The 26,458-nt window shown below is 45.6% G+C and overlaps 1 protein-coding gene and 1 long non-coding RNA gene across 2 annotated transcripts; one reads left to right on the forward strand and one right to left on the reverse strand.

Annotated features, from left to right (window-relative positions):
• OSBP (oxysterol binding protein) lies at positions 1–26,310 on the forward strand. Its single transcript, XM_053397836.1, has 14 exons — positions 1–498; positions 11,115–11,323; positions 14,082–14,332; positions 18,105–18,303; positions 18,509–18,611; positions 19,843–19,897; positions 20,446–20,580; positions 20,791–21,036; positions 21,301–21,421; positions 21,870–21,973; positions 22,198–22,293; positions 22,636–22,814; positions 23,455–23,675; positions 24,317–26,310. Exons 1-14 carry the CDS (start codon positions 161–163, stop codon positions 24,457–24,459), a joined length of 2,400 nt encoding a protein of 799 aa, XP_053253811.1. The 5' UTR covers positions 1–160; the 3' UTR covers positions 24,460–26,310.
• LOC128418310 (uncharacterized) lies at positions 19,615–22,640 on the reverse strand. The gene is made up of 2 exons (XR_008331689.1): positions 22,451–22,640; positions 19,615–19,915 (listed from the first exon to the last, which is right to left on the reverse strand). It is a non-coding gene; the product is annotated as an uncharacterized LOC128418310 (long non-coding RNA).
• Positions 26,311–26,458: the final 148 nt, after the last annotated feature.

Genomic DNA, 26,458 nt, shown 5'->3' on the forward strand with positions numbered 1-26,458 from the left:
CTGCTAATGGGGAGGGTTGGGTGACGGCGCGACGCGCATCGTTTGGGGGGGAGGGAGAAACCAAGAAGGAGGGAGGCGCTCAGCCTCCGGCGGTTCCTGGTCTCTCGTTGGCCGAGGCAGTTCGGGGCTCGCGAAGGCGGCGGCGGTGCTGCGCGGTGCCATGTCGGAGTTACGAGCGGCGGGACCCGGCCCAGCGACGACGCCTGGCGGAGCGGGCGGCCCCATCGCCTCCGTCCCAGGAGCGACCTGTGGGCCCGGCCCAGCGCCCCCGCTACCCTCTCCCGGGCCTGGCGGCGGAGGAGGCACCCTGGGCCCTGGGGGACCGGCCCCAGGGGGGGTGACAGGCACTCCAGGGGGGAGCTCTACTTCCGCTTCCGGGTCCACCAGCTCCACTTCCGGGTCAGCCCGCGAGGGCTGGCTTTTCAAATGGACCAATTACATCAAAGGGTATCAGCGGCGCTGGTTCGTGCTGAGCAACGGGCTCCTGAGCTACTACAGGTGAGGCCACGCCCCGTCTGCCGGCCCTGCCAGGGTGGCCGGCCACGCCCCTTTCCTGCTCCGGTCACACCCAGGGCGCCTCCCAAGGCCTGTGACCCTCTTTCCCTTTGGCCGGTCTGCACCCGGTTGGGCATTCCTCCCCCTGGCCAAGCCTGCGTGGCAGGAGCAGCAGCAGCCTCCTCTGTGTGGAGCAGCCACTTCCCTGCCACGTGGCATGAGGGTATCATGGCTTAGCCACGTCTTGAGAAGCATCAGGGGGGCTTCCACACCTCTGAGGCTCCCCTCAGCTATTCTGCCTTACATTCCTACCCCCACCTCAGATATGCATGGCATGTACAGTGGTACCTCGGGTTACAGACTCCACTAACTCAGAAATAGTACCTCGGGTTAAGAACTTTGCTTCAGGATGAGGACAGAAATCATGCTCTGGCAGCAGCAGCAGGAGGCCCCATTAGCTAAAGTGGTACTTAAGGTTAAGAACGGACCTCCAGAACGAATTAGGTTCTTAATCCGAGGTACCACTGTACTGCATTCTGACATGAAGATGAGGGTGGTGATAGCCACATTATTTCCCCTTTCTCCACACCTGCGACATTCTGCGGCTTTCTCCTTCCCTTTATGCCAGCCAGCAGAAAAGCCAAATGTGTTCTAAGACACCCTCCTCCTCCTCCTCCACATCCTTGGCAGCATCACTGGGCCACATCTTTTTGATTCTCTGTTGCAACCAATGGCACAGGCAACACACAGTCTGAGAGATACATCCTCTGTGATGTATTTTGGTGTACAGTACTTGATACTTAAAAAGAAATACAAAAAATGTAGGCCTGTTGATATAATTCTATGATGGTCACAAGCCATTTTCCCAAAAGACCTGTGTTCTGGGTGTGGCAGATTTGGCAAAGGTAACTATCACAGGCAATGTTAGCTGTGTGGCCATGTAAGCTGGGAATAGAAATAGCTTTTCTGAAATCACTGCTTCTAACATTCCTTGGTTAGGAGAGAAATGCTTCCCAACAGGTTAGAAGCTGCACATAAACTGTATTTGTCCTATGCATCCTTCCCTTGTTAGGATTGAGAGCTATGTTCAAATTCCTGCTTGGCTGTGGAGCTCAACAAGTAGCCTGGGGCAAGTAACTCTCAACTTAATCATCCTCATTGTGAAAAAAATTAGGATAACCCTGTACTCCAGGCACCCCCAAACTTGGCCCTTCATATGTTTTGGGACTACAGTTTCCATCATCCCTGACCACTGGTCCTGTTAACTAGGGATGATGGGAGTTGTAGTCCCAAAAAACATATGGAGGGCCGAGTTGGGGGGGGGGCTGCTGTACTCCATAAAGGAAGGCTGTGTTACAAATGTAACAAAACCAAACAATGAGGCCTTTTACTTATGACAAAACCTACCTTGAGTTACTTACTTAAACTGTGAGTTCCCAAACCATCCGTGCTTCAAAACTTTTCTTCAAATGATTCAGTTTCTTCATGAGTCTTCTGCAAATGCAGAAACAAATACTTAGCATTATATGTTGCCTGTCTCTCTAAGCAACCCGTCATAGCTTTCAGTGCTGTGTTGTATGTCTGCACCACCCTTGTGTTTTCACATAAATGTTGCTCCATATCACTGATGAATAGTAAAGCCCCAGCAGTTTTCACCTACTTTCTTCCAAACTGTATGTGCATTCCTATTCTAGCTACTTCTGCATGTTAAATGAACATTTATTTGTGAATTAGACAAATCACTTCAAACAATTGCAGCCCAGCTGGTGCCAAACATACTGCTCTGCTTACCTTTGGACCACAGCAGTGAGGCTAAGAGGAGGGTTTTGTTGTCTGGGCAGCCCAGGATCTCCATACATACTGCCCAAGCTTGCACCTGTTGTGCTTACTTCAACTAATTGTATTCCACTCATAAAACAGGAGGATTGTCAAGCAGCATATCAAACAGAACTTCTGGAGAAAAACTATTATTCCAGCTACCTTGCTAATCAAAAGTACGTTGAAACTAACATAATATAATGCCTCTGAGATTTTTAGGGAGAGAGCTCAGGTTCTCATTTTTGCCCCTGCTTTGCTCGTCAGCTGTGTTATTTCCTAAAGAGAAGGGAAATCTAAGTAGTGGGAGGGTGAATGGAGATATGGAATAATGAGAAGTGTTTCTGGAATCTGAGCTTCCAATCTTACGCATGTTTGCTCTCATTATAGTCAATGACACTTGCATCCAAGGATAGCAGCCCTAATCCATGGGTGGAGAGCTAGATTTGGCCAATGAGCCAGATTGTTATTTTCCCCACCTCTTGTGGGTCAAGGTTGACAGGTGGGTGGAGCCTAATCCAGTGTCCTGTAATAATTAGCTGTGTAGCAGGTGTTGCTTTACTATGCCATATGCATCTTTTCTTCTCTGTTGATGTTCTTTTGCATTGCTGTTAAGTCTGGAGTGCGAATGAGGCTCCTTGGACATCTTTCCCCTTGCACATTTTTTGTGGGGCCTCTGTTAACTTAACATTTTGAACTAAAAGTATGCATTTTCAGAAACAGACCTTGAAGGTGCAGTAGTAAAGGGAATAAAGAGTGTGGTCAGATAGTAATAAGGAGTCTTGTGGCACCTTAAAAGCAACAAATTTATTATTGCATAAGGTTTCGTAAATCAGAGTCCACTTTGTCAAATGCATCAGGACTCCAACCTTGAAAGCTTTTGCCATAATAAATCAGCCTGTTAAATGCCTGCTAAGAGGCTAGAAGCTCCTCCTCCATGGCCAGCATGGAAAAGTAGACTAGTAGCATCTTAGCAGGTGTGTGTGTGTGTGTGTGTGTGTGTGTGTGTGTGTGTGTGTGTATATATATATATACACACACACACACACACACACACACACACAACCTTCTACCAAGAGGGACAGAAACCCCTTCGTTTGTGGCCAGCATGAAATGCAGCAGGTTAGTGAAGAAGGAGCAGCACATTTCCTTCTTCCACCAACCTGTTCACTTACCTGCATGGAAGTCCTTGTTGCAAAATGCAAGGTTGTAATAAATCCATTAGTCTTTAAGTAGCCAAAAGTCTTTGATGTGTATGTTACAACAGACTAATATGGTGGTGACCAGTTTGACAGAGAAAGAGCCCCTTTTCACTAGTGGGTTACAGGAAAGATTATTCGCCCAAGTTTAGGAAAATGTTTGTTTTTCACTCATAACTAGCTAAGGGCCCATCTGAACTGTGTTCTCATTCACTCATAGACTGTGTACTCATTCACCCATTAAATCTTGTCCTCTGACCTTGCAACTTATTTCATTGTCCTCTTCGACCAGTGACATCTTGTTGGTTGATCTGCTCCGATACACACATTGGGGTTTATGGCTTTTCTGGCTGCCATTAGCTTATCTGTTCTGGTATCACATAGTAGGTCATAAATGCCTTTAGACCAGGCAGCTGAGGAACATCAGAGAGCCCATAGTTGGAAACCTGAAGCTCAGAGCAGCTAAAAATGGAGAAGAAAAATCCAACTACTTTAAATTTTGAGTAGACCCAATGTTTCAATGGGTCTTCTCTTAAATATGACTACTGTTGGATATTGCCAAATCATTTTTTTCTTTTTAATATTTAATTTATAGTGTTTCTCTTTTAAAGTAACTGGATTTTAAAGAAAATCTTAACTGAGCACACATTTAAATTGTGCACATGCAGGTTTACATGATATATACATAAATATATATACAGTTGTATCTTGGTTTTCAAACATCGTAGTTCTCGAACGTTTTGGCTCCTGAACGCTGCAAACCCAGAAGTGACTGTTCCAGTTTGCAAACTATTTTTGGAAGCTGAATGTCCGGTGCGGATTCCGTGACTTTTGATTGGCTGCACGTGCTTCCTGCAGCCAATCAGAAGCCACACTTTGGTTTCTGAATGTTTTGGAAGTTGAACGGACTTCTGGAATGGATTCTGTTCGGGTTCTAATGTATGACTGTATATTCAGTGGTGCCTCGGGTTAAGTACTTAATTCGTTCTGGAGGTCCATACTTAACCTGAAACTGTTCTTAACCTGAAGCACCACTTTAGCTAATGGGGCCTCCTGCTGCCGCCATGCTGCTGGAGCCTGATTTCTGTTCTTATCCTGAAGCAAAGTTCTTAACCTGAAGCACTATTTCTAGGTTAGCGGAGTGTGTAACCTGAAGCGTATGTAATCCGAGGTACCACTGTATCAGGGATGGCCAACTCCCAAGAGACTGCGATCTAGTCACAGAGTTAAAAACTGGCAGTAACCTACCCCCTTTTTGGAGATTCGGGTTAAAGTTGTTGAGTTTTTTCAGGGAGGAGGTAAAATGTTGAGCTTTTTTTAGGGGAGCCACAGTTGTTCAGCTTCTTTTTGGGGAGCCAGTGATCTACTGCAGACGTCCAGTGATCTACCGGTAGATCACGATCTACCTGTTGGACACGCCTGGTATATATAGCGGAGAAGGGCAGGTGTTTGGGGAAAAATACTTTGGCAATCCCACCCACCATTGAACCCAATGTGTTTTGACCATATGCGATTTTGGCTTTATGCACTATCCCCAGAACGTAACCCCTGTGTAAGTTGAGAGGCGCCTGTACGAACAAGCAAGTGAATGCTTACACATAATCTCTAAAACTTCATCATGGCCATCTATTAAGCCCTCTGATTTGCAGCTTGCTTTTCTATGCAAAAACAAGGTCTATTAGAAAATTATTCAACATCAGGGATCAAGCAGTAAACGTGATACATTGCTGTGTCTTCCTGTTGGTATTGGAGACCAGTTATCCAATGCATGAGGATCTAGGAAATGTCATCCTGTATAACACCACAAATATTCAGAACCCTGACTGGTTGGATTGTACTGTTTTGCACCCTCCCAACATCATGAGTCCTGTGGCATGTTCAGTTAAATGTTGATGTTTAGGGCTTTACTAAGGAAGCAGCATGGATATTATTTCTTTCTAATGCAGGGAGAAACACTGTTTTGTCCGCTAAGTACCAGCTCTTGCTCCTGGAAAGTTCTGGACACCATTATAGCTCAACTGTACGCACGTTTATTTGGAAGGAAATCTCACTTTATTCAATGGGACCTGCAAATCTCACTTTATTCAATGGGATCTCACTTTATTCAATGGGACCTCCAAATAAGCATGAGTAGGATTACAGCATTAAAATCCAAACCTATGTACAGTCGTACCTCGGTTTACGAACTTAATCCGTTCCTGAAGTCCGTTCTTAAACCAAAACCATTCTTAAACCAAGGTACGCTTTCCCTAATGAGGCCTCTCACCACCAGTGTCCTTCCACCGTTCGGATTCCGTTCTTAGACCGAGGTAAAGTTCTCAAACCAAGACACTATTTCTGGTTTTGCGGAGTTTGTAAACCAAATCGTTCTTAAACCAGACTGTTCTTAAACCAAGGTACCACTGTATGTCTGTTCAGAAGTAAGTGCCCATTGTGTTTAGTGGAATTTAATCTCAAGTAAATCTACATAGAGATTGCAGCCTTTAGTCTTCAGGTAAGTTATCTGGCATGTGAACAGAGAAAGCCAAGCAGAAATCTTTTTTTCTCTCTGAACAGATATAATTCTGCAGTGCAAAAGGCATGTTGGCTTCGGGATCAAAGGTTTTGGTCGATCCTAGGTTGTACAAAGGTTCTGTTTAGTTACTACCTTCTTGTTCAGGAAATGCATACATTTAAAAATGGCAATACTGATTTAAATCAGTACAGCCAAACTGAGGCTCTTATTCTTGATCAGTTAAATTGGATGCTATAGACTTTGGAATGGGGTCTTATTAGTCTTATTAGATCCATGGGGTGGTTTAGAAACCCGTAAGTGAAAAGGAAAAGACGTGCTTTTTGATTATATATGTGATGGTGTGACACATATATTGGGGTGTTGCAGTTAATATCCTATGCTTTTGCCAGGTTTGGGTTGTCCTGTGTTAATGGGCCATACATAACTTATTGCCACTTCCATGTTTAAGAAGGATTATGAGGGTGGTGCTTTGGCTTCTGACTGATAGTAAACAGTAAATTATGCATATCTAATACATGGCCAGTTTTATCTTTCTTTCTGTTGTGAATTGTATGCTCCTCAGAAACGTAAGAGTTTCTAACTTAGTAGTAGTAATAATAATAATAATAATAATAATAATAATAATTATTATTATTATTATTATTATTATTTATTACATATACTACACCCATCTGGCCAGGCCTCACCAACCACTCCGGGCAGCTTTAAACAGTGTATTAAAAACACAATAAAATATCAAACATTAAAAACTTCCCTAAACAAGGCTGCCTTCAGATATCTTCTAAAAGTCAGATAGTTGTTTATTTCCTTGACATCTGGTGGAAGGGCTTTCCACAGGGCGGGTGCCACTACTGAGAAGGCCCTCTACCAGGTTCCCTGTAACTGCACTTCTCACAGTGAGGGAACCACCAGAAGGCCCTCGACGCTGGACCTCAGTGTCTGGGCAGAGTGATGAGGGTGGAAATGCTCCTTCAGGTATACTGAGCCGAGGCACCTCTGCAATAGTTTGAGTTAGCTTTCACATTTTTCTGCAAAGGATTTTGAACTGTAACTTTTTTGAGGGGGCCGAGGCCTGCATTGTTGAGGTTGAACACAGCTGGGCACGAGTGATGTCAGGATGTTGCATCAGGCCCCCTCAATGTACTTCGGAAGGTGGTGCCTCTGGACACAACTATAATTTCCAGGAACCCTTGGTTAGGAATTGTGATAGTTAAACCAATTTAAATTTGTAGTGGAGACATGAATGTATCACAACATCAGTTGTGCAGTGCTGTAGGCACAGGTAGTAGGGTTACCTTTGTCTTTTCCCTATGAGTCTCATCTGCCCTCTACTATAAGAATGTCCTAATGAGACACTAAGTCCCTTCTGATGAGGTTTTGGGAAAGTACTTGCAATAGTGATGTTCACTTGGGCTATTTGTTGTGCTCTACTTATCTCCTGATCCATATTTTGTGAGGGTGGCAAGGAGGGTGGCTTTAGTGATCCTATAGGAAGGAATGTTTTGTACAAACATCCAAGGAAGACTAAAATAGCCAGTATCCAGGAGTACTGGCTACTGTCAGGGGAATGCCATGGGATTCTTGGTGCTGAGATTCGGGGTCTGCTGCCTCCAGACAAACATACTATGGATGACTGTCTGCAGCCCCTTCTTATTAATGCCTCCCTCAGTGTGTTGTCTACTCATCTTTGAATGACATCAAGCCTGTATTGTTAATGCAGACCCTTCCTCTCCTCACACCAAATCTAGCCAAAGGTATTAAAATCACCCTGTGCCACTTCTTTGGGAATTTGCCCCTGTGTAGACATCCTGGCTTTTAGCCAGTGAAGATTTAATTTAAAGGCCTATATTTTGAGGGAGCCATGCCTTACTCAGGCAGAGATGGCTGACTTGTTAGCCCCTCTCCCGTAGTTTGGTCTGTATTATTCATAAAGTAACTGGACTCTGGAGGATAAGAATAGCTGGCAAGCCAGGCTCATATTTCCCCAGTGGACTCAGCCTGCTGGAAGGAAGGAATGCCAAGTTACCCTCTGTCCAAGCTTTAGGAGGAAGCAGTAAACTCGGGGCCTCTGCGATGAAGCATTCTGGCAGTTTCTCTGTGCCAGCCCCAAGTAGGCTGTGTGTGTGCATTGTTGTTGCCTATGTGCTACTCAGCCTTGCAGTGGAAAGGAGATGGCTCTGTCTTGTACCAGGTCAATACATAGGGAACTTTGTTCTTGCCTTGGGCTGAGAGTGGGGAGGGATTTGGCGAGCCTTAAGGTAGGCGGAATGTATACTTAGTCATTTCTGCAAAACTGGGAAAGCTGTAAGCGCAGCCTTGGGCAGAGGGAATGCTGAGAAAATTGGGGACTGAAATGAATGATGGCCTGGCTGTCTGGAGGCCTTTTGCATTCCAACTGCCTTATCCACACTGGGCTCCCATCCATGAGACTTCCTGGCAAGCTCTGGAATTCCCTGTAGGCCTGTGTCTTGAGGATATGTGATACACATATACTGTATACAGATGTGCAAATGAATCGGCTGGGTGGTAATCAACTTAACTTTTACTCTGAGTAGATCCCTTGAAATAACACACTCAACAGAGAAGTGCGTCTGCTCTGTTGAATAATATCTATAAAAGATAATGATATCTTTAATAATTGTACCTATAATAATATCTATAATAGATATATTACTGTTTTCCGTTGTAGAGTGGCTCAAGTTCAATAGGTTACATGTAGACCCAATATCAAACTTGGTTTTTCTGGATGCTACTGTAAATTCTGTCTATCCCCGTAATTCCTTCAGCCCAATATTTCATTTCATTGTTTGGTGTTGAGACAGATCTCTCCCTGTGTTTTGAGGGAGAGGGTAAAAATGCCCAATTTCTGGACATTTGAAGGAATTGCAGACAATTTTTCTGTGTTGTGGAATTACCATTACACTATCTAAAACACCCATCAGTGAATGAAACCATAATATAAATATTCATATGTTTGTGTATGTGCATTGCATGAATGAGCATGTAGACAAGATTCTTGTAGCTTGGGAAGGACTCTGGTGCACAAACGCATGCACGCATGCACACCCTTATCTTGTAAATGTGCTTCTTGAGAATCCAGCATTTTCTCTGAGTTTAGATGCATTGGTCTGCGTCCAGTTCTGGCTTTAACACCCCCAAACTCCTACAAGTCTGGCCGAGTCCCAATATTGAATGTAAAATCCCCCACCATCTGGCCTGTCCGCTCTTGCGTGTGTGGCTGGGACGGCCAGCTTGTTGAAATTATCAGGACGCTCTGCAAAGTTCAAGAGATTGCCCTATTAATAGAAATGCCTGCCACTAGTGATCACAGTAACAGAGAGGAGACTTTTCCCTTCCCTTCTGCCCCACTCAAGGGGGTCATCCCAGCCAGGGAATCACTTTACATATTTTGTAGAGTGGGGAAACAACTTCTATTTGGGTTGTGCAGTATTGCCAAGCATTTGAGAAAGTGAGTGGCAAATAACTTGCTCACTAACTTTCAGCACGTCAGTTTAATGATTAGTCAACGCAAGTGACAGGATGCCTACAACTTTGTGCAGACTGTATCTGATTGCCATACATTGGACAAATGACAGTTTGGTTATACAGTGGTACCTTGGTTCTCAAACTTAATCCGTTTCGGAAGTCCGTTCCAAAACTAAAGCGTTTCAAAACCAAGGTGCGCTTCCCTTAGAAAGTAATGCAAAATAGATTAATCCATTCCACACTTTGGAAAACAAACCCTAAAACAACAATTTAACATGAATTTTACTATCTAATGAGACCATTGAGTCATAAAATGAAAGCAATAAATAATGTGCTGCAGTCACAATCAATCAGTCAGTAGCTGAACTGGGTTCCAAATAGTCACAAAAACAAACAAAAAAGAGCCGCAGAAGCAAAAACGCAAAATAAATACCAAAAACAGACAGACCTCAGCGTAACACTCAAATGGAATGTGGCACTCCGTTGGAAGTGTAACACTCAAAACAGAGCATGTTTGACTTCTGAAAAAAGTTCACAAACAAGAACACTTACTTCTGGGCTTGTAGTGTTTGGGTTCCAAGCTGTTTGAGTACCAGGGCGTTTGAGAACCAAGGTACCACTGCATCATTTTGGGAAAATGGGGTAGGACTTGGAAACCCAGCTAATACGGTCCAAAGCAGGAGGCAGCTCTGGACAAATAGCCCTCTGGTAAAACTGTTCCTGGACTTTAGTACCTCAGTCTGCATTTGATTTTCATGTTCCTCCATGGACCATCAACAAGTCCTACACAAAGAAAACTAATATGCCTCCTAAATGAGTCAAACTAAGGTCTCCATAATCCATGGACTCATTAGCCAAGTTGCTAGTTTCTTTTCCATCCATAAAGTATTATTCACCTGCCTCACCAAAAGGAGTATTTGTCTTTGCTGCCCTTCTGGAAATTGCTGCCTCACCAGGTTGTCAAGAGAGCTAAAGCACATCCAAAACGTTTGCAAATCAAAACAGTGCTGCACAAAGGATGACTAGTCATTGTGTGAAGTTTAGGGTGTGCCTGTACGCTAGAAGTATGTTGAAAGGATCAGAAATGCGAGACAATAGAATTCTTATTGGTAGTTGCACTAGACAGAAGAAGTTCTGCTACTATCGCAGTCCACATAAGTTTCCAGCCAATCCCCTTCCTGTTCTCAATCTTTTCATTTTGAAAAAAAATCCCACCTGCACATTTCTGCCCCATCCCCCCCAGCTGACTTCCATTGTTCCAAGAACTAGACATCTGCCTTTTTATTATTTGAATCTCATGGCATCAGGTGGCTCCCATTCTGCAATCTGCTGTGGTGGACATTCTCAGACAGCTACCTACATGTGGGAATAGCAGCAGACAGTTTACATACCAGTCAGGGAAACACAGTAGTGTTTCTTCCTTGTAGCTGTTGACCCATCATTCCCTATTGCCTTGGAAAGGACAGATACCTAGGACTCTCACTTGCTGCCTGTTCCCAAATGTAGTGCCCTTGTCTCATTATTCTGCGTCTTGAGATTAGACCTCTGAAGCTTGTACTACTTCATGCCCTGGTGACCGCCCTCCTACTTTGTCCTTCCGGCAGATCGAAGGCAGAGATGCGACACACCTGCCGTGGAACCATCAACCTGGCCACGGCTAACATCACAGTGGAGGACTCCTGCAACTTCATCATTTCCAACGGAGGGGCACAGACCTACCACCTGAAGGCCAACTCAGAGGTTGAGAGGCAGCGCTGGGTCACAGCTCTAGAGCTGGCCAAGGCCAAAGCTGTCAAGATGCTGGCAGAATCAGGTAAAGGGTGTGTTCAGGGCAGTGCAAATGAAGCAGGAGGTGGGTGTGGGTGAGCGCTGAGAAACTCAAGAGAGCTTATTGTGGAGGGAGACACCCAGGAAAATCAATATGACAAATGGAGAAATGAGATCTTCTGAGCAGATTTGGTGTTGGCTAATAGCACTGGGGCAAACAGGAAGTAGCTGAGTCTTCTGTTCTCCTCATCCTACCCTGCTTGTTTGTTTGTGATTTTGGGCCACCCTTGGTAGGTAGCCTCACCTGTGAAACGCATATAGGCTAAAATACCTGCAGAGAACAATTCCTAGTCTATTCTAGGCCATGGGGTTAACATGAGGGCGCATCTCTTCCAGTTTGTCCTGTTCCATCCTATTTAGAGCTCCAACTCCTTGGGGCAAGGTTTTCTGCCAAACACCAAATGTTTGTTACTCATACAAATTGCTCGGTGTCCTTTGCCTTGTGTGTGTGACATACCAAGGAAATAGGCCACTTGGGGCCATTGTGGTTTATAGCATGAGGCCTCTGGAAAATGTGGCTATATTTTTAAGCATCAGGCTTTTCAGAATGGTTAGCTTTCTGTTTCCCAAACCAAAAGTGCATTTTAGCAGTCAGTACCAAATCTGCTTTGCACATTACCCAATCAGCTGAGCCTCACATTATAATCTGGTGGCTCCTGAGCTAAAGCATCTGTCAGTAGCTGGTGTATCTGATTAGGTATAATAAGTGTCAAAAGCAAGTGCCCAATGTCCATTTTTTTATTGAATAAATCATGCATTGAATTGCAGGAGTTTTGGTCCCTCGACTCCTGGGTCCCCCCATCTGGTGTCTCAAACGTGTTTGTCTCTTCTCCGTAGGACATATTTGCTCTGTGTAGAAGGGGAAAGAAGTGGAAAATGTGCCACCAGCTACTGATGGGGGGTTTGTTTTATTTTCATAGAATTCTAAAGAAAAAGAAGAGGTATCTGGCAGCTTTACCAGAAAGAATTTCTTCAGTGTTTTCAAAACAAAATGTCCTTTGCCCAGTAACATTAGATTGTGTTGTGACTTAGGCATCAGAGTTTCCAATATTAGTCCTTCTTAGCTCTGTTGAATTTTCAGTATCCCAGTCCCCCACCCCCTTTTAAACCTAAAGCTAAAGAAATAACGGGAGAGAGAGGCATTTATTTGTGTGCATCGTCATTATCCACAGCACGAGATTTCAAGCTCATGATACTGAAACTCTGACTCCCAAATGTTAATACCTGCTCTCTCTCTCTGTTTGCATATCTATCTAATTTATCTGCTATGTTGACACTCAAAATGTTACCATCTAGATACTGTGCTCTCATTTACTCTTCCCCTCAGCGACTTCATGTCTCATTGTTGAATAGTATTTCTCTTGATTGCTTGCAGCAGACATTCCCCCATCCAATCGGATAGTTTTTTGTAAGTTCCTTATCATTCTACTTTGGGACTCATTATTTGTTGGTAGTGACGAGGCACAAGAGTGAGCCAACCATTTGTGTGTGTTTTTTAATCACTAGAATGTAAGGACGTGTCTTGCTGAGTCGGACCAAAAGTCCATCTAGTTCCTCATTTTAAGAGCAGCCTGCCATATGCCTCTGAAAGTTCACAAACGGGGCATGAAAAGTGATGGTCTTCCTCCAATGTACCCCCCCCCCAAAAAAAAGAGAGAGAGAGATGGGTCTTCTGTTGTTTATCTCCAACATCTTGCTACTGAGCATGCGAGTTCCATTTAAGTTTCATTGCTAATAATACCTAAAAGACACATTCTAAATTCATTTTGTCCAATCTTTTTCAAAGAAAAACAAGGGGCCATTTTTATTTAATGGTTGCTTACGGTGTTTGAATTCCATATGTTAACTACTTCAAGAGACACAGCTGCTTTTCTTTTGTCTGTCTTGAACTTACCACCAGTCGGTTTCACAGGGTAACCTTGAGTTCTGGTATTGCAAAAGAAAGACCTATACCCACACACTCGCCAGAGCATTCCTAACATTATAAACCCACTGTTGGAGGGAGGAAAGTTACACAAGAGATTGGGCTCCGAACAATGTAAGACTTTCCAGAGAAATGGCATGATCTAGCAGTGTGGAGAAATGTGTTTAAACATCACAACTCTTATAAATAGACTCATGGCTTGCAACTAGGAGGTGTTGCATACAGTAGGCGTGGGATACTTTGCCAATATATTTCTCACTTCTGCTTTAAGGAGCACAGATAGTGAAATCAGACCTTAAGGCTGTTACTTTTCAGAGGTTCCCAATGATCTTTACCCTTTGAATATTTATACTGTCTTTATTGCTCCCAATTAGCTTTGGGATTATTGTTTTTTATCACTGCAAGTTTGATTTCTGCTTTGATTCCACTGCTTTGTCTATATACTCAGAAAATGATTTTTAAAAAACAAAACACCACCAACCCTGAAATCAATAATATCTGTAGTACCACCATTTACACCTTAGTTCCTTGCTAAAATGGAGGGGTGGGATTAGAAATCCTGTCCTTTGCTTCAACAAACCATTGAACTGGCAAGAGAGATTTCCCTGTTAGCTACCTGTAGCCCCAACATTGGCCAGTATCTTCACTGGACTATGGAAAGGGATCACATAAGGGTGGGGGTGGGGAGAGGAAACAGGCTCCCTTTAGTCCCCTGAAGATAGGCGCCAGTGCTGAGAATAAAGGAGGACCTGGAAATGCATCTGCTTCTGGGGTGAGCCTTGCCTTGAAGGTGTTAACAGCTGCAGCCTTTCCCCCACAGACGAGTCGGGTGATGAAGAATCAGTGTCTCAGACAGACAAGACGGAACTGCAGAACACCCTACGCACCCTCTCTAGCAAGGTGGAGGATCTCAGCACCTGCAACGACCTGATTGCCAAGCACGGGACGGCCTTGCAGCGCTCGCTCAGCGAACTGGAGACCCTCAAGCTGCCTGCCGAGAGCAACGAGAAGATCAAGCAGGTCAACGAGCGCGCCACCCTCTTCCGCATCACGTCCAATGCCATGATCAATGTAAGTGTGCTGCTGCCAGACGCTCTGGCTCTGAGCCGGCCGGCCGGCGGGAAGGGGGCCGCTGGGTGCTTCCCAGATCATTGGCTCTGCAGGCTTTAATCGTAGAACTTTCAGAGCCACTGCAGCATTTCCCTCTTTTGAGAAGAGAGAGATGATCTGGTGGGTTTTGGATTTATAAGCCGTCTGTGACATCACCCATTTTAGCAAAATATATAAGTCTCTGCTCGTCCTGAATCCCCTGTAGTTAGTTGGCTGTGCTTTCTTAGCCCAGTGTGGCCACACTGTGGCCAGTCGAAAGAATTGCATTGAAGGCATGACTCAGTATAAGAAAAGGACGTGATGGGAATTGTAATCCATAAACAGAACATCAAATCAGACTTTTAAAATCGGGGAGCAAACCAGAAAGGAGAAGTGTAGAGAGAAAGCCTTCAGAAGAATTAAGGGCTGAGGGCCATAGGATGCTGAGATTTTGTGGACTTGATCACCAGGACCCGTGGCAGCACAGATGTAGCTTTGTTTCCCATCTACTGGGGGTTGCCATCAGGCCAGCCTTTGAGGACTTTGCAAGGGTTTGTTATTATTATAAATATTATTTATTGGTTCCTTTTTTGCCACAGCAACTCAATGCGACTTAAAGTATTTTGAGCAAACACATACATGCATTAAACCAGCATTTTTAAAAAGTCTTTTTAATATTCTATTTAAAAAAACTAAATTAAAATATCTCACCCATGCAAAAAAGCCATAGGTCTGACAAAAAAGGAATGTTTTTGCGTACTGCCTAAAGATACATAATGAAGGTGCCAGGCGAGCATTCCACAAGCAAGGAGCCACCACTGAAAAGGCCCATTTTTGTGTTGCTGCCCTCCGGACCTCCTGCAGATTGGGCACATGAAGAACCTCCTCAGATGACAATTGCAAGGTCTGGGTTCTTTCATATAGGGAGAGGTGGTCCTGGAGGCATTGGGGTCCTGAGCTACATAAGGCTTTATAAGTCAAAACCAGCACTTTGAATTGGGGTCGGAAACTAAATCGGTAGCCAGTGCAGTCAGGCCAGGATTGGTGTGATGTGCTCAGACCATCTTGCCCAGTGAGCAACTGGGCCATTGAATTCTGCACCATCTGCATTTCCCGAACCATGTTCAAAGACAGCCCCATTTGTAATGCATTGCAGTAATTTAACCTGGAGGTTACCGGAGCAGCATAGACAACAGAAGTTAGGCTGTTCCTTATGGAGGCATAGCTGGGCCACCAGCTGAAGCTGATGGAAGGCACTCCATGCCACCGAGGCCACCTGAGCCTCAGTGGCAGCAGTCTATCCAGAAGTGTCTCTAAGAGGGCAAGAGATCCCTGAGCAGTCAGAATCACAGAAAGGCTCTGAGCTACAATTCTGTGGGGGAGAGCTCAACTGAGCACAGTGGAACAAACAGCTACATGCGGTTGCACTTTGTGTAGTATTGTTCTTGGTCCTTAAACTTGCTCCTCTCTCCAGTTTCCAGTAGTTACCAGTTCACTTGAGCAAAGTACCATCTAATGTCTCACAGTATCAAAGCTGAGAGCGTCCTCTTGGTAAACTCCGGTCTACTGTTGCTCCTCAACTCTGTACTCTGGGATGACTTTAATGCAGTTGAGACTATTGCAGACGGGTTTATCTTGGGACTCAACTCTGGTAGCTGCCAGTATTGCATGCCTTCCTTCTGCATCCCATGTTCCTGGGATTTACATAAGTGTGCACCTTCCTTGCTTAATTCAGGTGACAGTCTAATTCACCTCCCACCTTTGCAGGTCAACCATTGTATGGTTCAAGTGTCAGGGAAGGATTTCTGTTTTGACCAGGGCATGGTACAACCCTGGGGCAAACAGTAAACGGTAAAGCAAGAGATTTATGCAAACACTCCAGAAATATGAAGAAGACCTCTAAATTGTCCCAAAGGTCTGTAATTCATTCCTAGAAAAGCTATAGCTTGTTCTGCTCAGGCAAGTAGATGCTATCATTGGTGTTTTTGAAGCAACTGGCGAACTGTAACAATGAAGCTGACCACTAGGTGAAGCTCACCCTTAAAGTGGGAATATGACAGCCTTAGACATATGTCAACAAGAATTACCAACTAGCAAAATTGTTTACTAGCCAGCTAAGAAGCTAGTGGGCTATGCTTCCTTGCTGGGTATATACCAGGATCAGAACAATCCATCCCTTCTCCACCAGCCCACTTACTGGTTTGCATGGAATTCTGTGCACTTCCTTGCCAGTGTGGAATTCCTGGTTGCCTATGGCTACCAGAAGTTGTTAAATACAAACCTGGAATACACTTCTTTGAAGATGGAATGACATCACAATAGCTTTTAAACAGAAAGTTTTTAACTAAGCATGGACAGTTTTATACCACAAAAGCCTACCACTGTGGATTACTCAAGAATTTTAATAGGAACTACATTCTATAAATTCTGTTGTTAACCACCTTTGCCCCTCAGATATATAGCAAACCTCTAGGTGGGTTCAAAAGGAAGTCAAAAAGAAGGCAAGACCTGCTTTGGTATATATTTAGGAGCAAAGGATTACTTGGTCTGAAACCTTTCTTTGACCAACATTAATACCATATTTATGCGAATCTAATGTGCAATTGAATCTAATGCGCACCTCAGTTTTCAAAACCTTGAAATGAGAAAAGTATTTGCTGGCAAATGTAAATGCACCATCAAATCTAAAGCACACCCTAATTTTCACTACATAATTTGGCCAAAAAAGGTGTTCGCTACATTCGAGTAAATACAGTATTCCATACATGTCTGTTCATTTTGCTGCCTTAAGCAAGGATGCAAGATTTGTATTGATGCATTTCCATTGCCAGATATGCAGAACATCTTATCAGACAGGCAAATTTCCTAGCATTTTTTTTTTTTTTTGCCTTTTTAAGTGTGTGTTTTTCCACAAAACCTTCTGGACAGATACTAAATTACAGCATTTTATCCCAAATGCTCAAACTAAAACAGTCCGCTTAAAGTCTCTGAGTTTAGAGCAGAGCCTGGGAAGGTTTTCCCACTTTTGACCCTTCCTTGCCCCCTGTACAGACCACAGTCTCAGCTTTCCTGCCCCTGAGTACTGGTTGTTGAAGTTCCTCCTTCCTTCCTTTTTATTGTGTAAATACTGCTCCATTTTGCACTTAGGACAAATTAATCAACTAGGGGTAACATTTAAACAGCTTCTGTTTAATTCATGCAGGTCCAGGAGTCACATTTTCAGTATTTTGTGATTTGCCCAGATTTATTTGCTGGGGGTGTGTTTGCAGCCTTTTGCATGGAATATTTGGTTGGGCTTCTAGCAGACGAGTGTCCCTGCCCATGTCTCTCTGAGCATCTCTGTTCAGTGAGTGTCCATGGTGAAGTTGCTAGGAGACTGGTGAATGCTTATTGGGTCTCCGAGTGGGAGGGGCAGTTAAGAGCAAAGTGTCCTGAAAGGGCACCTGTCCCCAGCAGTTCCTGTTAACCCACAAGAGGACCCACTTACCACTTTAAGAGCAGGGGCAGCAAGAGGCGCTGCAGTGCAGCTTGATCTGGGCCAGAATCGGGGCCAGCCCTACAATGCTACAGAGCAAAGTGATCACCCGGTGGCACCATGGGGGGAACTATATGAAGGCAGGAGTTGGCGTTTGACTAGCACAGCAAGACAAGAAGTGTTGGCCTCACAGCTGGAGTGACATTTGGGCCAGCCGAGTGTCCGGGGCCCATACAGACCAGAGTGGTGAGTGCCGCCTCGCTTTGGTGCTCCCCACAGGCTTGCCGAGACTTCCTGATGTTGGCCCAGACGCACAGCAAGAAGTGGCAGAAGTCCCTTCAGTATGAGCGAGACCAGCGCATCCGTTTAGAGGAGACCCTGGAGCAGCTGGCGAAGCAGCACAACCACCTGGAAAGGGCCTTCCGTGGAGCGACAGTTCTACCAGCCAATGCCCCCGGCAGCATGGATTCTTCTAAAGGTAGGAATCGAGGGCTTTGGCCTCCATCTCTTCTATCAGCCAAGCTCTAGCTCTTCTGCTAGTCTCCACTCCCCTTTCCTTTGTGGGTTCCTACTCAAAATTGCTTCTGTTGTGGGACGCTTGCCCCAAAGTCCCAAAGTATTTGGAATCAAGTACTAGTAACTGAAACCAAGAAAGATAACATCAGCATGTGTTCCTCTTACAGATCGATGTTGCCCATCAAAGGGAGATATGAGTGATGAAGACGATGATAATGAGTTCTTTGATGCTCCTGAGATCATCACCATGCCTGAAAGCATGGGCCATAAGTAAGTGACGCCCCTCTCCCATTCAGCTGACAGCTTAGCACCCATCAGCCTTTGGCACTGCAAACTTGTGAATTTCCTGAGGTGTTTCCCTCACCTTTGATGCTTTCTCACTCCCATAGTCTGTGCCATAGGTTAGAGGGGGACAAACTGCCTGGGTGAAATTCAACATACCAAAGCAGTTCTGTGTGTTACTCCCCTGTTAAGTGTGTTTTATAGAACTGGGGCATCTTGCTGCCTCAGCCTTCAAAGGACAAAAAAGGAAGAGAGAATGGAGAGGGTGGAGGAAAAGGTGGAGAGGAAATCTCTTGAATATGAAATAAAAGTGATTAGTCCACCTAAGTCAATGCTGTCCACTCTTACTGAGAGCTCCCTGAGATATTCAGGATCCAAATTACTTTGTGCAGGGATGTCTAACTTGTGACCCTACAGATGTTTCTGGTCTACAGCTCACATCATTCCTGGCTGTTGACCATGCTGGCTGGGGCTGATGGGAGTCCAGCAACATCTGGAGGGGCACAGGTTAGTTGCCACTGACTTTGTTCTTTAAAGGTCCAGACTAGCACCTGAAATTGCACCCAAGGACAGCTAAGACAACATTGTTTTCCAGAGTGGGTGAAACATGATCAGACAACCTTACATTGTCAGCAATTAGGCAACTGTGCTCCATGCCAGCTTATGTTTCTGGAACACATTTTTGCTGTAATTTAGTTGGGTATGGCTGCCAGTGACTTCAGGCTCAAGCAAGCGGTGCATAGCTTCAAAGGAGAGAGAAATGGAAATAATAGATTTCTGTCACACACCCAAACAACATGTACAGCTGTCACCAGACAACAGTCTCATGCTTCATTCATGCTTCTAGGTTATTTAAATGTAAGAGCATACAGTTGCTGTGATTCCCCACCCCCAATTGCAGGTTAAATTAGTAAAGGGACAGGATAGTAATGAGGAAAGTAGAACAGGAGACCTGGCAAATCAGTACACTACATTGACTCCTTAAAAGTAGTCCATGGGCACCATTCAGTAATTTTATTTTGCCTTTTAACTTAATAAATAAAGATTGATAGATCCATAGATGGCCCTTGTTATACTTGCTGTCCAACTCTGACAAACTAGATACTCTGTTTGGTGTTTGATAGCACTGTTCTCTGTGCATATTTTTCCCCCGATAGCACATTATTTCAACTGGAACATCCTAGTTTTCTCATGGTGTGTCTTTCTGTAATTCCTTTAGACGAACAGGAAGCAACATCAGTGGTGCTAGCAGTGAAATCAGCCTCGATGAGCAGGTAGTCCATGTCTTTGATCTGAGGGGGAGGGAAGCAACATTTTTCACCAGATGCTGTTGGAACCCTGAAGAGGGAGATAGCTGGAACAAGTGGGTCCTCGGCAAGCTTCTGGAGTACCTCAGCAGTGTATCCCCTAAATGACCCACAATCTGCATGGACGATGGGATGCAGAGCACCACCTGGAGGGGTGATGGGTCTCGTTAGTCCTTCTCCTGTAAGCCTACAAGTGCCCAATATACTTTGAGGCATACTTTGTGATGGAGCTTATTGAAGGCTTGGGAAAGCAGGGGTAATGTTGGCTACAGGCTCTGCCTTGTTCCACGTTTCTGTCCATTTGGGACAGGTCTTACTGCACTGAGATTAGTGATTCTGGGCATGGCTAAGAACCTCTTTCTGCGTAGATGAAGGTGCTCAAGTCATGGAAGAGTTGTTTACTTTTCCCAAGGCTTATAGTTAAATTGGGAACCTCTTTTACAAGACTGTATAGAATTCACTGTCCAGCTTATGCCTTCCCACCTGTCTTGACTAGTCTCCTTTCTCTCCCAAAGTATAAACACCAGTTTATGGAAGACACCAAGAAGGAGAAGAGAACCCGAATTCCTCACAAACCAAATTACAGCCTGAACTTGTGGAGCATCATGAAGAACTGTATTGGCAAGGAACTCTCCAAGATTCCCATGCCAGTGAGTCCCCTTAAGTCTAGCTTGAGTAGTAAGATCTGGGGCTTGCTGTCCTCTGGGGAAAAGGGGTGGGAAGCCACAACTCTATAACCCAACAAGCTCTGTGAAATGAGACTCTGTATGAACATGGAGTGTGCTTGCTGCATCCAGGCTTGCCTTGCATGCTTCTGCCCCAGAGTGGCTGCCCTGCCTAACATCTGCTTCTTCCTCCAGGTGAACTTCAATGAGCCCTTATCTATGCTGCAGCGCCTCACAGAGGACCTGGAATATCACGAGCTGTTGGACCGGGCAGCCAAGTGTGAAAGCTCTCTGGAGCAGCTCTGCTATGTGGCTGCATTTACCGTATCGTCTTACTCCACCACAGTCTTCCGCACTAGCAAGCCATTCAACCCTCTCTTAGGGGAAACCTTTGAGCTAGACCGGCTGGAGGAGAACGGCTACCGTTCCATCTGTGAGCAGGTGACGAGCAGGGCACATCCCTTGTCTGACTCTGAGCTGGAATACTTGATTGATTCCAGATGCATGGAAGATACATTTCAGTCTTAAGCAAATTAACTTCTGTTGTGTTTCAGTAGCACTTCCTTTCAAGTCAGTGTGCTCAGGGCCCAAGACAGTATCTGTTGGGGATGTCTGCTGTCAGCTCTTCCTGCTTCTACATATTCCTGGCGACTCGCCTGCTGAATACACTCTTCTTCCTTAACTTCTCTCTGTCCTGCCCTCTAGGTGAGCCACCATCCTCCAGCTGCTGCCCATCATGCTGATTCCAAGCACGGCTGGACCCTTCGTCAGGAAATTAAAATCACCAGCAAGTTCCGTGGCAAATACCTCTCAATTATGCCCCTTGGTGAGTCTTTGCCTTGAGGTGCCTGCTGTTTTAAAGGGACATGGAAAGCTAATGGTGCCCATTGACAGATGGAATTACATCTGTGCTTCCCATCTTTTACCAAAGTCCAGGGTCTCCAGCCTGGAGTCAGGCTGTCTGGAGACATAGCTGGGCCACTTACGATGGGCGTCTCATATGCACAGCACCTTTTAGGGCATACATTAGCACATTCACCCTTGCCTTGTGCCCCTCAGGGGTATTAAGAACATGTGCGTAGCTTGGGTGCTCATAAAATGGGCATTTGTGGAGAACGGGGCAATCAGGTCATCCTTAGCTGACCAGGGATTGGTACCTAGATCAACCAGAGCCGAGTCAAAATGCTGTTGTGCACTAGACTTTGACGTATTTTTCATCCTAGCAAGGATTCTGCATCAATGCAAAATCATCCTAAGCACATTCTTATTTCTAGGTACCATCCACTGTATCTTTCATGCATCTGGCAATCACTACACATGGAAGAAGGTTACCACCACAGTGCACAACATCATAGTCGGCAAATTATGGATAGACCAGGTGAGTTAAAAGTGGTGGTGGTGGGGACTGTGAAGGCAGCATTGCAGCCCAAAGTGTGCTTGGAGGGTAGTTCTGATAGCCAGGACTTTAGAGGTCCATTTTCCATATTTCCCATTGAGTTGCTACTCTTGATGATCTGCTCAGCTGTTGCAGAACCATTTTAGTGGACTGCATAAATGGTCCTGAACCTGCTTGACTTTATTCCTCCCTTTTCTTCTTTCCAGTCTGGTGAGATTGAAATTCTGAACCATAAGACTAGCGAGAAGTGTATTCTCAAGTTTGTTCCATATAGCTACTTTTCAAGAGATGTGGCCAGAAAGGTAAGAGATGTTGTACTAAAGCATTTTACTGTGGGGATGGCAAGAACAATGTCAGCCCCTCTACAACAGAGAGAGGTGAAAGGCCTGTTTACAGGGGCCTTTTACATAAGATAGAGGGTCACATGGACAGCAGTGACCTAGGCAGCTAAGCCAGTACCTCTAGAGAATGTTCTTTGAATATTGCACCTGCACTCTGGAGTCCTAGCAGACCAGCTCTTGAGAACAGCTCTGGGTGATTTTCAGCTTCTTTGTTAGCCACGGGGCGACCGTAATGCAATTCTGACGCCTGGGTGGGCTTGTACGTAACTTTGCTGGACCTTCTTGAACTCCTTTCTATGGCAGGTTACTGGAGAAGTGTTAGATCCCTCAGGAAGAGTGCACTTTGTGTTGCTGGGCACCTGGGATGAGAAGATGGACTGTTTCAGGGTGACAACCAGTTTGGAGAACGGTGGCGACAGCCGGCAGAGAGCGCACGAAGCAGAGGACAGCAGGGTCATGCTGTGGAAGAGGAACCCACTCCCGTGAGTAAGGGAGGTAGCCTGACTCCTCACGTGAGGAGCTGGTGCACGGCCATGCTCTCCTTTGCGTAACCAATATGACTATTGTCTCAACTGGCTTTTGTGGATGGTAGAATATGGTTATGGTTGTTGCTTTTAGAGCATGCCTTTGTAAACATCAATGACTTTGTGTACTGTGTGTGTTCCTCCCAAGAAAAAGTGAGTTGAGATCTGTATAAATTATGGCAAGTGTGTGGGTCCTGTGAGGTACGGGAAATACGCTTTCTGCTAGTCATGGGCTAAAGAATGGAGGACACTGAAGCGCCTGGAAATCCAGCCTCACCTTTCCTCCCTTATCCATCAGACATTGTCCACACATGCAAGCCTAATTTAAGAGGAAATGGAAACAGTCCTCCAGGTTGCAGACTTCTGTGTTTGTGTGGCATGGTCACAAGAAATACACAGCCCTGGGTGCAAGTATACTGACCCTTTGAAAAGGAGTTGGTGACCTAGGGTCTTAGATAATGTGTGCGTATCTTTCCTGCCACCCTAAGAGGAAGATTAAGCTCGCTTTCTACACCAGAACTTAGACTGCAGTGCAACTCGGAGCCTTTCTGCCATCTGAATTTGTTCTCTCTCCCCCCCCCCCCCCGCCTTGGTGCAGGAAGAACGCTGAGAACATGTACTATTTCTCCGAGCTGGCTTTGACTCTCAATGCCCCAGAAAGTGGCACTGCTCCCACAGACAGCAGGCTTCGGCCTGACCAGCGACTCATGGAGAACGGGCGCTGGGATGAAGCCAACGCAGAGAAGCAGCGCCTGGAGGAGAAACAGCGCATCTCCCGCAAAAAACGTGAAGCTGAGGCCGTGAAGGCAACAGAGGACGGTAAGCGCTTGCCCAACTTGCCCCCGCACTGATTTTTAAAAGGCAACAGGAACATAAGAAGCAGCCTAAGTACAGTGAGGTGGTTGGTCCTCCTAGCTGAGTCTTGTTTGTTCTTGGCTGGCAATGCCTCTCCAGCATATTGGGCAGAGCGGATGTTGCTGACCCTGCTTCCTGTGGTCCTTTTTAGCTGGAGGTGCCTGGGATTGAGTCTGGGGCCTTGCATTTATGATTGGGATTATTTATTGGGATTCTTGCCAGCTCTTCTGCATAAGGTCCCGGGAGGGGGTTGTACAGCCGGGTAAAAAGCACAATGTTAAAATCAGTTAAAACAGTTTGCAATCAAAAGAACAGGTGCAGTTCTGCGGAGAGGGAATTCCACAGTTTAGGGGTTGCCACAGAGAAGGCCCTCTCCTGGGCTGCCACACCTTGCCTTCCAAACTTCCAAGCGCAGAGGACATATCAAGAGTTGCTCCATCACTGAACTATGGCCCCTCGCTAAGGGGAAAGCATAGCAGTGACTTCCCAGCAAAAATGCCAGCCAAATGCCATTTGTTGTTGTTAATTTGAGAATTCTCCCTCCCTCCCTCCCTCCCTCCCTCCCTCTCCTCCTCCTCTGCTGCCCCTTCCTTCCTCCCCTGCAGGAACTCCTTATGATCCCTACAAAGCATTGTGGTTTGAGCGGAAGAAGGATCCTGACACCAAGGAGGTGTCCCATGTGTACAGGGGAGGCTACTGGGAGAGCAAAGACAAACAGGACTGGAGCATGTGCCCTGACATCTTCTGAGCTGGAAGCAGCAGGACTATTAACGAGGATGGAGGGGAAAGAAGAGGGTAGTGGAAGAAGGATGGAGGGGGAGCGGCTGATCATGTGACTTCCTGCCTAGTGCTTTCCTCACCGAATCTGTCTGTCTTAACCAATCACTTGTTTTGAATCAATCACCCAAAGCAGAATCCAGCAGTGGTGATTGGCTGGGTTGCCTTAGCTGATTGAAACTGAAGTTGGTGTCTGGATTCCTGGATGGCTGGGGACAAGTAGAAATAGAGGACTGTGCCCTCCATTTCTCCACCCAAAAGAGAGTATTGTTCTGCTCGCAGCCCCCCATGTTTGGGGAGGAAGAGGGGGAGCAACACCGTGCTTACATGGATTGCCCTTCCTTTCTACTTCCAGATAGGGGCCCGTAGTCAAGACCTTGAATGTATGCACCAAGAGAATAGCTGGGGAAGATACAGGGACCTTTTGACCATAAGGGTTGTTCTCTTTTTCCTCCTTCCCAAGCCCTGTGTGGCACTCTACCTACAGGAGAAGTTTCTGAAACATCGGGTGGGCAGGAGGATGATAGGTGGATGCCAGTTCTCTCCAGGAGCCACTGTCTCTTTGTTCACACAGGTGGCAAAGCAACTAATTGTGCCCTAGAGAAGCGGGCGCAGGGTGGTGGCAGTGGGTGGGTGCAGGTAGCTCTGGTTTCAGCGGAACCCGCCTTTGTGACATCACCAGCTGTTCATACGATGGTAGGAAATAAAACTTACTTGTTCTCCCTTCCCCATAGCAGGCTTCAGATTTTCCCCACATACACTTGGGTGGAAAGCGGCGATGCAGGACACAGCCTCCCCTCTGCCTAAAGCAACCTCTGGCTTAATGCGCACCTGTTTATATGTATATTATATATATGTAGAGAGAGAAAGAGAGTGAGAAAAAAAAGAGATATAATTTTTGTTTTTCCCCTCCTATACCTCCTATCCTGCAGACCCCATTTTGTAACACTTGCCCCCAGCTGTCCCCCTCCACTGCCACCGGATCCAGGGAGACGCTCTGCAGAAAGCGTGACAGTCAACAATGGTTTGCTTGCCTTGCCTTCTTTAAAATAAAATTTTAAAAAACACTATCTGATGCAGAGCTGGAGCTCACTGGCATCAGGCTCCTCACTGTGCAGGCACAAGCCAGGTGTCCATGGATTCCGCTGTGAAATAAGGAGGCTGCAAGAACTCCCCAAACTGGCCTTGGGACAGCTCTGCTCTCAGCTGCCAAAGCTGGATCCTAAGGTTGACAGAGGTGCTGCCGCTGTGTTGAAGTGGACAAGGGCACAGAGGCTGCCCTAGCCAAGCCAACGCTCGGGGGGGGGGGGGGCGTGCGTGTGTGTGTATGTGTATGTGTGGACTATAAGGCAGCCCCTGCCCTTGGCTAAGGATCACACAATGAGGTGCCTTCCTTCTGTGTTTCCTATCCTCATTTTTTCTTTTTCTTTTCTGTGTTTTTCTTTCAACTTCCAAACTTTAGCCACTGAAGGGGTAAGAGGTGGCGGCGTTCCTGCCCTGGGATGCTTGCGGGTGGGATGGAATCACCTTGCTGGCAGGTAGAAATGAGGCCGTGAACCCTGCCATCCCCAGCAGCAAAGGACAGTGCTGCTCAGTGGGAAGGAAAGGGGTTTTGGGTGGGGTCTCTGCGCTCTTTGCTGCTCAGTCCCTGTCTGAAGCCTGTTTTCTGCAGCTTGTAGAGGCTGACACATCCTTGCATAGGATATTGGCAGGCGTTAAGAGAGAGAATATTCCTGCAATTCTATTTTTGGATTTTTTTTTTTTGCCTTATTGTCTTTTTTCCAAGAAAACTAAATTAAATAATAAAACCTGAAATATCCAAGAGTGCTTTTTGTGTGTATCACTTCAACTATCAGGCCTGAACTGACTTCTTTGTCCTTTTCAACTTCCTTGTTTTGTCAGTTTATTCTGGTTTAAGGGGCAAAGATTAAGAAGGGAGCACACATACCTCTGAGCCTTTGTCTCCTCCT

Source organism: Podarcis raffonei, chromosome 1 (assembly GCF_027172205.1).
Source record: "Podarcis raffonei isolate rPodRaf1 chromosome 1, rPodRaf1.pri, whole genome shotgun sequence".
Classification (NCBI taxonomy): domain Eukaryota; kingdom Metazoa; phylum Chordata; class Lepidosauria; order Squamata; family Lacertidae; genus Podarcis; species Podarcis raffonei.

What these genes read in the sequence shown, in the direction of transcription:
- OSBP (XM_053397836.1), top strand. Translation starts at nt 161, where the DNA reads ATGTCGGAGTTACGAGCGGCGGGACCCGGCCCAGCGACGACGCCTGGC. An exon ending in GGGCTCCTGAGCTACTACAG is followed by an intron (nt 499 to 11,114) that starts GTGAGGCCACGC and finishes TCCTTCCGGCAG; the next exon opens with ATCGAAGGCAGAGATGCGAC. An exon ending in ACCGTTCCATCTGTGAGCAG is followed by an intron (nt 21,037 to 21,300) that starts GTGACGAGCAGG and finishes CCTGCCCTCTAG; the next exon opens with GTGAGCCACCATCCTCCAGC.